Below are 14,890 nucleotides of genomic sequence, written 5' to 3'. Positions count from 1 at the left end.
TGCTAAACAAGGACTACCATAAGTGCTCACCATCTCAGTTTATGGTTACAAATTATTTTAAGTTTATACCTAGGTTTATTTAGACCTTGAACATCTAGGACCAAGAAATATAGGAAATTGTGACTTTCTGTTTCTTAGAAATCAACTAACTCTGCATCTCTTCTATATTGGCATACCGTACAAATTAGAAAACCCCTTTAATGATTCCATGTGCCATGTTTATATATCATTAATTTCTCTCAGTGATCAGTTTTATAGTATTATTACTTGTAAGATGTGACACAGCCATCTTTCTCCATATTTTATATTAGACATTTCATATTTCAGGCATCAAAAATGGCAGAAATTGAACCAAACATAGGAGGTGATCCATTTCCATTATCAATCCCCTAAGTCACTGTGACAAACAATGAACATAATTTCCTGTGAAATCTATTCTCTACCATTTATTGTGACCCTTGCTTCATATTCCTCCCGAGTGTATCTGAAATAGCTCTTTGACTAGCCTACTTTAGGGGATAAAACTATGTCTTATTCTAGTTTCACAGCAACTGTTTGTTGTGAAACATAGTTTGCTACTAGTTGTCCACCCCCTGGCAGTTCGAGACAGGTTAATATGGGGCTGCTTGTAGCCTTATTTCTAAATGAACTTCCTTTATCTAACAGCTAGATTTGGGATATCTTTTTTGAATAAGTTCTTTTTACACTTTTACTAATTTGGTTGATAGTTCACATTTCTTCAGTGATGTGTAATCCTTTATGAGAAAGGTATCCCCGTTCTCTGCATAGAGAGCCTGGATATCCTACTCTCACAAAACAGTAAAGTAAAAGATGAAAGCAGCTCTAGATAGCTGTCACTTTGTAAAGAATGGCATTGGGGTGATGTGTTGTCATGATCTGAATTTGGGGGACATTAATATCACTCCCCTGTCATGTATGAACTATTCCTCTTAACGCTAGAGTTCCCCACAGCCATCACCCCCTATTGCAGGGAGGCGGAGTCCATTCAATCAGCCCACTCCAAGGCACTTGGTGAACCCAAGAGGGTTTTCCCTGGGACCGTGTCGCACGGTTCAACATGGTTCTTCAGATGGGTTCATTGCAGCTTCGAATGAACAGGTGATGGGAGCGATGGGCCAAATCACACCTACGGGGATTCTCTGTGTCAATGGATCTCCTAGTGCCCCATGGCACCTCAAGTGTTGAAGTGGTCCTTCTCTTTCCTCCTTAGCTGGATCCAGCTGGTGTTGATAGGAGAGGAGAAGTCAAGCCCTAGGTCCCTGTAATGTGAGGACTTGAACCTCTTGTCACTTTTTTTCAATGTCTACAAGAAACTGCTAGGGGAGATACTCCATTGGTATGGAGTTTTGTATCATTATACATCTTCACCCCCTACTCCGAGAGGTTATGCTGTGGAGGTGCTGGACAAGTGCCTGGGGCTATAAGGGTCTGGATGGAGAGGACCTGACCAATTCAACCCTGGCAAGACAGAGTGGCTATGGGTCCTCCTCCCATTTATCTTTGACACTGGATTGGGTGCTACTTCCCCAAACTAAACTGATGTGCAATTAGGGGGTCCTTCTAGACTCATGGCTCCTGCTTGAGGACTAGATGGCAGCCATAGCAAGGGGGTCTTTTTCTGGTGTGCCAATTGTACCCTTTCATGTATCAGGAGGCCTTGCTCATGGTCACCCAGTGGTGGGATTCAAATAATTTAACAACAGATTCTCCCCAAATCCACTGAGCTACCTCATGCTCCCCTGGAGTCCCCACAATTGCTTCCCCCACTCTATCCACTGGGTCTCCACCGACTGGGCCTGCTTTGCGAGCATCTCAGATTCCACTTACTCCTCCCCACCCCATTTCCCATGGATTAATAACTCTTTTTTTTTTTTTGCTATAAAAGTATAATTTTTACTGATATCTATTCTGTTACCGTGTTTCCCTGAAAATAAGACAGGGTCTTATTTTCTTTTGACTACCAAAATAAGCACTTGGCCTGAGATCACCTGGGTCAAGTGGCCGAGGCAAGCAAGGGAACCGGAGAGCAGCAGCAGCAGCAGCAGCTGTGCCTCGGGCATGGCTCTAGGTACCGGCCAGGGCAAGCGAAGCGAGATAAAGAGTGACTAGTAGGGTTGGGCGGGGCCGCCCAGTGGTGGCGTTTGCTGGTTGCCGAGCTCTGCTGGGTGTGGCTCTAAGGCACCAGCCAAGGTCTGCGAGGCCAACAAGTAGTGGCAGGGCGGGGCCAGCCAGCAATTTAACAACCGGCTCAACTGAAGTGGTGTGAACCGGTTGAATCGCCCCACTGTGGTCACCCATATCTTTGTCACCTCCCGTCTGGATTACTGCAATGGATTCTACATGGGACGGCCCTTGCAGGCCACCCAAAAACTTCAATTAGCCCAGAATGCAGCATCATGCAAATTACGTCCCCTTGGTTTGCCCCGTGTAACATTTCTGTTGTGTGAGCTGTGCTGATTTCCGGTTTCTTTCTACGTGCCGTCTTTAAAGTGATGTCACAGGATGGGTTACCTGCAGGACTACCTTTCCCTAAGGATATCTATCTGTGGTATCAGGCCAGGTGGGGTGGTTGCATTACTGGTTCCTCTCCCCAAATATTGCCATTTAGTGCAAGCTAGGAAGTATCCCATTTCCAGGGCAGCCACTGCCTTGTAGAATATTTTGCCCCCAGAAAATCATAGGCATCCACCCATTTAACTTCCCACAAAATCTTAGAAACCTATTTTTTTTCTCCCAAGTGTTGGGAGATTAGATTATGTGATGTTAGCATGAATTGGTAACAGGTTTTTTTTTTAATTTTTTATGTTTTAACTACAGTTGTGTTTGATAAGTTTTAAATGATTTTTTTAAAAATCTTTGTTTGGAAGCTGCCCAGCGTTGGCTGAAAGATGCGACACTAACATTTGAATGGATGGATGGATGGATGGATGGATGGATGGATGGATGGATGGATGGATGGATGGATGAGCTTTATTTTGGGCATACTCTTGAATTTATAATTTTAAAAAAGTGTTGTTTAAAGGCCTGCTACAATCGAGAAAGACTTGTTAATATTCTCTCATTATTTTGTTTACAGTACAGTGGGCTGCTTGCAAGACAGAGCTGGGATATGTGGCATCCAACACTGGTCGCAGAGGCCCTCTTTGCTATTGCAAACATTTTCAGTTCTTTGCGCTTAATATCGTTATTCACTGCAAACTCTCACTTGGGACCACTGCAGATCTCCCTTGGACGAATGCTGCTGGATATTCTAAAGTTTCTCTTCATCTACTGCCTTGTACTGCTGGCTTTTGCAAACGGACTTAACCAGCTATATTTTTATTATGAAACAAATGAACCTGATCGCTGCAAAGGGATACGCTGTGAAAATCAAAACAATGCATTTTCAACGTAAGTTGCACTTAAAAAACCTTACTTTATAGCATGTTTAAAATTGCATACTTCATCTGTCTCCTTTTTCCTTTCTCAGAATGGCAATGACAGGGCTTCTTCATGAGAAGGTAGCATGATATTTTAGAAGTTTTCCCCTGTCGTGTGCAATATTTTGTCCAATTCCAATTGTTTTCCATAAACTCTTTGCTTGGACTCTTGCCTGGACTTTTCGGTGGGTGAAGGCCATTAATTCACAAGAGGTTAATAAAGAGGGTTTTCCGTGAAAAGGAGCCTGTTTCTTGCTTCTGCTAAATCTGGGTCAGAACAGACTATTTGTTAAACGCATCTATCAGTTACATGGGGTTCCTTGCAGAATTATATCAGACAGGTGTCCAATTCACGGTTGGGTTCTGGAGGGAGTTTATAAAAGTGATTGGGTCATCCCAAGGATTAAGTTCTGGATTCCACCTGAGCATGAATGGGGCTGCGGAATGTATGAACGCAATGATTGGGCAGAATTTGAGATGTTATGTAAATTACCAGCAATCAAATTGGGCAAAGCTATTACCGTTCGCTGAAGTGCACAGTACCATGGGGTTAACTCCGTTTCAAATTAGCCCTGCGATGGAATTTGTTCCTATACTGGAGCTACCTACAGAATTCTCCCTCATCCATGTCAGTGAAAGAATGGATAGGCCTGTTAAAAGATTCTCTGGAAAACACTAAGCTTTAGTGGAAGCCGCGAAAATCAACGAAGCGCAAGCTGATCAACATCTGTCCCAGCTGATGGCTACTAAAGCACAGCTGCATTGTTGCTTTAGTCACACGATCTTCATTTTCAACATTCTGTGACAGTTTCTAGCCGGCCTTGCAATCTTTTGCTCCTTCCCTCACCTAGCAGCAGCCATTTTTACCTGCTGGAAGGGAAGGCGGTTTCCAGTGCTCCCTGCCAGATTCCTGCAAGGAAACTCAACGGAGAAGCCAGCAAGAATTTGGAAGTGGCTCCTGGTCTATTTTTGTACACTCTCAGTCATTCTGTTTCTTTGTTTAGGTAAGGACATATCTCTGAAACAATGGCCCAAAAGGGAATATTCAGGTTATCTAGTCACGTTTTAAATATTATTTTTAGTATTGTGAAAAAATATTGCATTAGCAATATTTAATTAGCCAAAATATGAAAGTTGATATTCTGTCACTGATTTTAGCAGCGATACAAGTAACCTGGAACTCGATGTTACAATAAGAATCAGTTTGTTATTAACATTGTCCGCCCACCGTCCTCCCCGTCCCTGCATTTCCTATGAAAGCATTAAAGCATCCTGTTCTCATATTGTCTTCCTGCGCCTTCTATTTTTCTCACTTTATCTAATTGAATTGGCTTGCTTAATTTATGATGAAATAATGTTTCACTTAAAAGCAATAGTTACCCTTTAATACTTTATATCTGTGGGTCTGTAGCCACCTGGAATAAGTTGTGATAATAATTCTTTGCTGCTTTTTTCTTTTTCTTTTCCAGTCTATTTGAAACTCTTCAGTCCCTGTTTTGGTCAATCTTTGGACTCATCAATCTGTATGTGACCAACGTTAAAGCTCGACATGAATTCACTGAGTTTGTTGGAGCCACCATGTTCGGCACCTACAACGTCATCTCACTGGTGGTCCTGCTTAACATGCTGATAGCCATGATGAACAATTCCTACCAGCTTATTGCTGTGAGTACTTCATATTTTGCCTTTCATTCCAAAATGTTGACAATTTTTTTTTGTATCTTTACAATTTTAGTATTCTCTACCTCCAGAAAAGCAATCATCCACTTACTGCAAATTCCAGAAAGTATGCTTCTCTTCATATATCCAATCCAACACTCAAAGTCTACAGGGCGGGGCATAACCTTTTCCTAGGGGGTCACAGCAACACTTGTAATAACAACACAAATAATTCATACACCATTCGAAAGCCCATCAAAAACTGAGTTTATTGACACGATTTAATAGTCAGTATGACCACCATTAGCCCTTCGAACAGCATTCAAACGAGGTGGATAAGAACACAACAAATCTTCAAACAGTTCCGTTCGATTTTCCAGATTTTTCAACACAGTTTCCAAATTCATTCTCAAAGTTTCAACCGAAACAAATTTAACATTTAATAGCTCATTCAATTCAGTTTTTTATGGGCTTTAAAATGAGGTGTCGCGGAAGTTGTAAACTGCTGTCGATCTTGCTGTGACCCCCTAGGAAAAGGTTATGCCCCGCCCTCTGGAAAATCTGGAAAATCGAACGGAACTGTTTGAAGATTTGTTGTGTTCTTATCCACCTCATTTGAATGCTGTTCGAAGGGCTAATGGTGGTCATACTGACTATTAAATCGTGTCAATAAACTCAGTTTTTGATGGGCTTTCGAATGGTGTATGAATTATTTGTGTTGTTATTACAAGTGTTGCTGTGACCCCCTAGGAAAAGGTTATGCCCCGCCCTGTAGTATTTAATTACTGCATTTTTCGGAGAATAAGACACCCCCCCAAAAAAGGACAGTGGGTGCATCTTATACATTGACTGTAGCCCCGCCCACCCACCAGCCCCCCACCCTTGGGCATTTTCAGCCTCCGCGTGTCGTGTTTTAGACCTCTTCCAGGCAGCAGGGATTCCCACAGACAATCGCTGCTTCCGTGCCTCGCGTTTTTGGCTTCTGTGCCTAGCGTTTTCAGCCTCCGAATGCTCCGTTTCAGACCCGTTCAGGACTGCAGGCATCGCCAGAGCACATCACTGCTGATTGCCACCTCCGCGCAACACGTTTTCAGCCTCCACATGCCCTGTTTTTGGCCTCTGCATGTTGCATTTTCAGGCAGATCCCCGCCACCACGTGATGCGCAGAGGCCAAAAAGGCAGCCCGGAACAGCTGCTGCCTGGTTGGACCGGTTCCATGCCGCAACCGCTGTACACACCAGAGCTCCCTCAGAAGATCAGCAGCAGGTTGGAAGCTGTGTTTCAGCCCCAAAGAAGTGCATGCGCTCACAACCAGCAAACCTGTTGCTAACATTCACCTCTGGGAACAGCTGGTTGGGGGTATTCCGGGAGGCCGATCCATCCACCAATCAGCTGCTCATGCTGAATCAGGCTGCAATGCTAGCCAGATGAACACCAATGGTATTCATGCTCAAGTGCAGATATTTTTTCTTATTTTCATCCCCAAAAACGAATGTGTGTCTTATACTCCAGAGCATCTTATAAGAAAAATACAGTACTTTTCCAAACCAAAATATCGCTATCAACAACTGTTTAAACATATCAAGCTATGCTGAGCATTATAAACTGCTTCTCCCTCACCAAGAATTTCCTCAGTCCCAATAACTTGTTTAATTTGAGGTTTGAGGTTTATTCGATTTATATGCCACCCTTCTCCCAAGTACTCAGGGCGGCGTACAACATTAAAAGAAACACATACTACAAAAGTTACAAAGAAATTAAATAGGATATCCCCAAACCCAATTAAAATTAACAATGACACATTTTTTAAAAAGAATTCAAATTAAAATTAACAATAATCAATACTTTGATTTGTTTTGTTCAGGCCAGGCTGGCTTGCTGGGAAAAAAAAACTTTTTTTTTTGCATTTTTTTTTATTTTTAAACATAAAAAACAACATAAAAAAATTCTCATCCATACATAGTGTAGAAAGTGTATCAGTTGGTTACAAAAGGTTTCCATGCATCTCTTCCACAGTCATCAAGCATAATTCATATTAACTCAAGTATTTAACTCAAATATTTATACATGTTTCTCTTATACCTCCATTCCTTCTTGGTTTGGGGGCAATTTGGGCTATTGGTCTCAATTCTGATGCCCCTATCGGCTTGAGGAAACTGTGATGAAACACCAGGTATAGCCATGGCATTTTTAACTCCACAGTCACCAGGTTGATTATCTTCACTATTGGGAAACGTTGTCAGTATGTAAGAATTCATGAATTGGAATAGACATGGCAACAGGTCAGCCAATGGGGACTGTTTGTGGCTTAGCTTGACTGTGATGTATAAAAGAGTTGGTTTCTCCTTGCATTATTGCTTCTGTGATTATCGATTCTGTACTTCTGGATTCTGCATTCTGGCTTCTGCTGTCTGGTATTGTACATAAGGAAGTTTCTTATATAAATGAATCCTGCTGAATTACTTATTTGTGTGCTGGTTGGATTGCTGCAAACTTTAACAAAGGTCCTATGAACTTCGGACCTAGTTTCCAGCAGGGCAGTTTTAGCTTCAGGTATTTTGTGGAGAGGTACTCCCCCCCCCCCCATGGAATGGTTTCTGAGGTGATCACTTCTCGTCTGTTTGCACTTTCTATGTCTCAGCAGCCTTAGCTAATGCCTGCTTTACATTTCCCCATGCACTCTGCCCTTTGCAGGCCCACCCTGCACTCTGTTAAATTCCCTGAGGATGGGGCGGGTCCCAAGGGTACTCGGGCATAGGGACAAACTCTATGCCTGTGGCTATCTTAAATGAGGTAAGTCCCACGCTATTATGAACAGCATTGTTATAGACAACGTCAGTCCAATTGGACTGCTGCTAGTTGACATAGCACCTTAAATATTGCTCTATCCTGGCATTAGCTCATTCCACGATCCCATTACTACCCAGATAAAGCCCAGAACTAAGCCTCTGAGAGGACCCCATAATTTCCACAAACGCTCCAAAACCTTGCCATGAACTGGAAATCTCCCCCCTTCTCCCCCACCTGATATGAGTCCCTTTGACACTCCATACAGCCTCTGAATGTGTTGCAGGAACATTCTGGCCAGTTTCTGGGTGGAGGGGTCCTATGAAGGCTCTTCCCTTTTCTTCATGGCTGCACATACCTCACAACTTTTTACTTAGCTTTCTGTGTCCTTTTTCATCCCTGCAAAGGAAGGCAGAAAAGTTTGGCCAAGTCTTCTCCTTCTTGGCCTCAAACATACACAAACAAGCACATACCTCATGGCGCTGGGACCTTCTGCGAGAAGACAAGTCCCTCCGGCACAGCAAGCCATTCTCTCTGGCCACAAACAGCATTGGCAGGCAATGAGGTGCGCATGTGTGGCCGGTGCAAAGAACAGGGCGGCGACGGCAGCAACAGGACTTCAGGCCTCTTTTGGGGCCTGTAGTTTTTGGTAGTTTTCAGTGCAAGAAGCCTGCAGCCGCCACCTCTTTTTTGGCAGAAGAAGCCTCCAGCCACTTTGCCAGAGAGACCTGAGCCGGCAGCAACCGCTGGAGACTTCTTGGGCTAAAAACTACCAGTGGTTGGAGACTTTCTACGAAAGGCAGCTGAGCCTCACCGTCCTTTGGAAGGTGAGCGAGGCAGAGGGCAAGCATGTGGGCAGAGGGTGGAGGCCCCGGGGAAGGTCAGAGCTTGGGACTGGTGTGTCCCCTGATCTGAGGTGGAGGTCGAGCAGGCGGGTGGCATGCGGGTGGAAGGATGGTGAGAGCCAGGTCAGAGCCTCACCATGTCCACCCCAAAGTGGCAGCCTAAGGTGGCCTGGGGGTCAGCACTTGACTAGGGCTTGTAGCAGCAGAGGCAGGTAGGCCGGGTTGGGAGTCGACTCGACTGGGCCTTGTGGCGGCCTAAGCCAACCCGGGAGTCAACTCAACTGCCGCTTGCTTGCAGGCTCACTCACCCAGGGAGATCAGGGCCATGGTGGATGGAGGCAGCAATGGCAGACAAAGGAAGGCTAGCAATGGCAGGCGAGTGGGTGGGATGAAGAGCGACTTGGCGGGGTAGGGTGGGCGGGCAGGGCAGGGCGAGTGGGTGGGCAGGGTTGGCAGCGGGTGGGCAGAGGTGACCAGTGACCAGGTGGGCATTGGCAGGGCCATCCAGAGGTGGCATTTGCCTGTTCTCAGAACTAATTAAAATTTCCGCTACCTGAACCAATCCAAACTGATTGAACACCATCTCTGGTTCCCATGAAATAGTAGGTTGTTAATGTCTGGTCTGACATTCCAGAGTTCCCTCCTCCCACCCCCCAAAGTGTGTGAAGCTGAGAAATGGAGAAAATGGCTGCAACAGGCCCAATCCATTTCAAAGTTGACAGTTTCCTTATGAACATTTGGTTAAGAATACACGCCTAACATATAGATTAAGATAGAAAAAAATTAGAAATATTGCATTGTGAAAATACATATTTAGTTTAGCTAAATATTTCCTTTGTCTTATTAGTATTATGGTTAGTCACATGATCAACCAGACATTTAGACTAGATTTTGCATTTTTATCCACCTGTTGAGTCATTATTATACAATTGTATCACAGCGGCCAGTTGTTTTGCCGGATTTGGCATTGGTTACTAGTCGGGCCCCACCCAGGGGCCTAGGACGTTGTAACGTATTTTCGTAATATGCGTGCAGATCCAAGCAGTGCGGCTTTTTGCATTTGACTGATGGTGATTTTGTCAATTTTTAACTGTTTTAAATGTGATTCCAATGCTTTTGGAATAGCACCCAGTGTGCCAATTACCACTGGAATTACCACTGCTGGTTTGTGCCATAGTCGTCGAATTTCGATTTTTAAATCCTGGTATTTTGCTATTTTTTCATGTTCCTTCTCAGCGACCCTGCTATCACCTGGTATTGCGATATCTATGATTGTGACCTTATTTTTCTCAACCAGTGCGATGTCTGGTGTATTATGCGCCAGTATTTTGTCTGTTTGTATGCGAAAATCCCACAAGATCTTGACCATCTGATTTTCGGTGACTTTTTCAGGCTGATGTTCCCACCAGTTTGTTGCTGTTTTAATATTATAATTTTTGCACAAATTCCAATGGATCATTTGTGGTACTGAATTGTGTCGCAATTTATAATCAGTCTGCCCGATTTTTTTACAGCAGCTGAGTATGTGATCAACAGTTTCATCAGCTTCTTTGCAAAGTCTGCATTTGGCATCATCAGAGGATTTTTCGATTTTGGCCTTAATGGCATTTGTGCGGATAGCTTGTTCTTGTGCAGCCAGGATTAGTGACTCTGTTTCTTTCTTTAATGTACCTGTTGTTAACCATAACCAAGTTTGTTCACTGTCCACTTTATCTTTTATTTTTTCCAGAAATTGGCCATGCAGTGCTTTGTTCTGCCAACCAATAATTATTATTATTATACAATTGTATCACAGCGGCCAGTTGTTTCGCCAGATTTGGCATTGGTTACTAGTCGGGCCCCACCCAGGGGCCCGACTAATAATAATAATAATAATTATTGTTGTTGTTATTATTATTGTTGTTGTTGTTGTACAATTGTATCACAGCGGCCAGTTGTTTTGCCGGATTTGGCATTGGTTACTAGTCGGGCCCCACCCAGGGGCCTAGGACGTCATAACGTATTTTCGTAATATGCGTGCAGATCCAAGCAGTGCGGCTTTTTGCATTTGACTGATGGTGATTTTGTCAATTTTTAACTGTTTTAAATGTAATTCCAGTGCTTTTGGAATAGCACCCAGTGTGCCAATTACCACTGGAATTACCACTGCTGGTTTGTGCCATAGTCGTTGAATTTCGATTTTTAAATCCTGGTATCTTGCGATTTTTTTTTAATTATTATTATATTATTATATTATTATTATTATTATTTCACTTTAACACATGGCAAGTTGCTTATAAGAAAAGGTGATGAACGTATAAATTCCCATATAGGATTTAAATTCTTCTGCTATCTTTATTTCTAATAATGTTACCTTTCTAAAAATCTTATCTTTCATGTCTTATATATTCAGGATCATGCAGATATTGAATGGAAATTTGCTCGTACAAAGCTATGGATGAGTTACTTTGAAGAAGGAGGAACTTTGCCCACACCTTTCAATGTCATACCAAGTCCAAAATCTCTATGGTATTTGTTAAGATGGCTGTGGAGACGACTATGCAGGCAAAACATTAAAAAAACCACCAAGAGCTTTGGAACCATTGGGGTAAGCAAAATCAGCCATTTCCTTCCTTATCCTTGTGAGAATGGATAGTGGTGACATCTTACCTACAGAGGCTAGAAGAATGTATATTTCTGCTTTTTGACAATGCCAAAAAGTCTCTTGAATATTGGGAATTTAGAATAAGACTTTAACAACGCATGTAAGCAACACATGGAGGAAGTACGATCCAAAATATAATTTTCTACGTTTTTATTCATGATAGTGAAAATAGTTAAATTAAAGTATAACTCAAGAGTTCAGAATTATTCCAGACTTTCTGACAGTTGGATCATTGGATCCACTTATTTGACATGTATATTTAATCAGGATATGACTCACTGACATTTCCTCGCTTGGCTTGGTTGGACAAGGTGGCAATTGAAAAAATAGGCAGAGGGCAGAAAGTTGTTTTAACTGCAACATTGAGAAATTCTTACTCAGTCAGCTAAAGTTCTTTTACATTTTATGCCCTTGAAGCTCAAAAAATATTAAATAAAGAGAAAACTCACTAAAGTCTTCACCCTCATATTATGGAGTAGTAGTGCAAATTTAATATACCTTAGAAAGAAAAACTGTGGCTTTTTGTAAGTGCATCATTTAAATAGACCTTCTTTGGAATTTGAATTAACTTTTTTTTTCCAGCTGAGCAGTGAAAGTCATTTCCCCTTCCCTTAAGGTTTTTTCTTCTTCTTCTCTTCATTCATGTCTGAATTCCCTGCAATTTTCTTGGCATGGTTTTTTTTTTGGGGGGGGGGTGGGTGGGTTGGAAATGATCTATCATTGCCTCCTTCTTGAGCTGAGAAAAAGTGACTGGCTCAAGTCACCCAGCTGGCTTTGGACCTAAGGCAGGTCTAGAGTGGATGGTCTCCGGGTTTATAGCCTGATGCTATAGCCAAGCACCTTCCTGCGCCTCGAAAGCACGGGGTGTGTGTGTGTGTGTGTGTCAGTGTGCAGAGACCGAAAAAGCAATCCCTGTCAGCTGGAATGGCGTTTTTCAGGCAGCCTCCGACCAAATCAGGGAGGAAAGCATTTTCAGGCAGCAGCCCTGCAATCCCCTTCCCGGATCCAAAAACGGGGTACGCAGTCAGCGCTGCCATCTGAAAATGTTTTCCTCCCCAGTTCCCCATTGCACATTGGAGACGCCGCACACTTTCCTCCTCCACAGATTCACCTCTTTCCTCTTGGGCCAGGAGCAAAAGCCGACTGCCCTCTGCCAGGGTCATCTGGAAAAGGGACAAGCAGAGCTGCCAGCTGCCTTGCCCCTGTGCAGCGCCCACTTCGCCAACCGAGTCCTGACCTCCACGCTTCCTCGGGCCGCTTGCGGAATCAGGCTCTGACCGAGGCAGAAAAAGGCGCAGGGGACTTGTTGGGAAGCCCAGTACCATGTTTACGAGATCGCAGCATCCAGGAGGACTGACGTTCTATTGGGCCTTGCTGCGAGAAAGCCAGGCTTTCAATGCCTACGGCTAGAGGTAGGAAGACAGGGGCGTCTCGGGAGCGGAGCCTTCATTGCCAAGTCCCTCCTCTGCCCCCATGAAAATCATCCCCCACCCCACTCACTCCAGTTAAATACGTGTAGGGTAATCGTGTTTGTTTTAAATGGACAAAAGATCTGTGCTGCTCATTATCAAAATCCAAGTGGAAGTGAGGATGCCTCTGATCCTGATGCTGGTAGGCAGAGGCAGAATTATTTTTCTCTTATCCCCCCCCTCCCAAAAAAATTAAGGTGCATCTTATACTCCAGAGCGTCTTATATTCCGAAAAATATGGTACGTGCCTGCTTCTTGAAAAAACTTTCTACTGCCATAGCCAAACCACTAAGCAGAATCCACATCTTTTAGAACCAGCTCCTTGCCCAACCTGTGGTCATTAACCATGACCATCCCTATCTTCCAAAAGGGAGACCCCAGCCTAGTTGAAAATTGCAGACCAATCTCACTATGTTGTGTCATCTGCAAAGTCATGGAATCAATCATCAACCAATCCATTACCCTACACAAACGGATAGCTCCATGCCTGTCAAACAGGCAACAAGAAGTCAAAATAAGGAGTGCGCTATCAAACCCTGCACCAGTTAACAGTGTGTCCCCCCCCCCCAAGGAAGTGTTCTAGGACCCACTCTCTTTCTAATTTACATAAGTGGCCTTAGCGATCATATTATAAGCAACCACATCCTCTTTGCTGATGACATAAAACTATTTAACACCACTGACAATGCTGCTGCCCTTTGTGTCAGAATGGTCGAACAATTGGCAACTTCAAATCTCAACCAACGAATGCTCTGTCTTACACATTGGCAACAAAAATCAGAACACCAAATACAAGCTGGGCGGATATGACCTTGTAGATGACCCTCACTCTGCCAAGGACCTAGGAGTACTCATCTCAAAAGATCTAAGCCCCAGAGCTCCCTGTAACAGTCTTGCCAAAAAGGCATTAAGAAATAATTTGGCTAAACTTCTTCTCCGGTAACATTGCACCGCTAACCAGGGCATGCAAAACCTTTGCCAGGCCAATTCTCAAATACAGCTCATCTGCCTGGAATAATGGACATGAATACAATTGAGCCAGTCCAGAGGAATTTCACGAGAAGAGCCCTCCACTCCTCCGCTTGCAATAGAATATCTTATGCCGATAGCCTTGAAATTTTGGACCTGGACAACCTAGAACTATGCCACCGACGGTCTGGCCAAAGCTTAGTAGACAAAATTGTCTGCTACAATGTCCTACCTGTCAACGACTACGTCAGTTTCAACTGCAGCAATACACGGGCAAACAATAGATACAAACTCCCAAGTAAACCGCTCCAAACTCGATTGCAGAAAATATGACTTCAGCAACAGAGAGGTCAATGCCCCTGGAATGCTCCACCTGACTCCGTTGTTACATCCTCAAACCCTCAAAACTTTAACCTTAAACTGTCCACCGTGGACCTCACCCCATTCCTCAGAGGCCTGTAAGGGGGCGTCCATAAGGGCACCAGCGTGCCTTCCGTCTCTCTCCTCCTGTCCCCATTTACTTCTACTCATTTCTTGTATTTATACGTATACCTTCTTATACTTACATGTTTATATCTTATATTCATATTTACACTTGTTTTCTCATACATGCTTGACAAATCAAAATAAATCAAAATAAAAAATATTTATGGTTATAATAAATTCTATTATATATCTCTAATGTGCTATTATTTTCCCAATTTATTTCTATTTGTTTTTTAATACAGTGACAATATTGCAAAATATTATATCTCTATCCATCATGTCTCAGCCTTTTTAGAACTATATCATTTCTTGGGGGTTTTTTTTGGTGTTTCTTTTATATTTATCTCTCAGGATCCTCTATTTCTTTCTAACATTTTTGACTGAATGTTCCCTCTGCTTTTCCCCTTATCTTCTTCTGCTGCATCATTTGGATACCCATCCAGAACCCTTTGATTATTTTGGGAAAAACCTTCCCTTTTTCCCCCTTGTTTTATTGTAAGCTCTTAAGGAATTATCTATTTGATTCTTAGTATGTATTGTTACTGTTTTTCAGTGTTTTTGTCTTGTAACTTATTTTGATTTGTCTTCTCC

The 14,890-nt window shown here is 43.1% G+C and overlaps 1 protein-coding gene across 1 annotated transcript in view; it reads left to right on the top strand.

The window, feature by feature from the left end:
- TRPC4 (transient receptor potential cation channel subfamily C member 4) overlaps positions 1 to 14,890 on the top strand; it is a 63,527-nt gene that overhangs the window by 28,364 nt on the left and 20,273 nt on the right. The window contains exons 5-7 of the mRNA XM_087711104.1: positions 3,098 to 3,411; positions 4,910 to 5,105; positions 11,124 to 11,318. Coding sequence (XP_087567230.1) covers positions 3,098 to 3,411; positions 4,910 to 5,105; positions 11,124 to 11,318 — 705 coding nt within the window. The remainder of the gene's footprint in view (positions 1 to 3,097; positions 3,412 to 4,909; positions 5,106 to 11,123; positions 11,319 to 14,890) is intronic.

The sequence above is a fragment of the Thamnophis sirtalis genome, unplaced genomic scaffold (genome assembly GCF_051295495.1).
Source record: "Thamnophis sirtalis isolate CommonGarterSnake01/CBP01778 unplaced genomic scaffold, rThaSir2_p1.2 scaffold_3, whole genome shotgun sequence".
Taxonomy (NCBI): Eukaryota; Metazoa; Chordata; class Lepidosauria; order Squamata; family Natricidae; genus Thamnophis; species Thamnophis sirtalis.
This window is presented reverse-complemented; position numbering and strand designations above follow the sequence as displayed.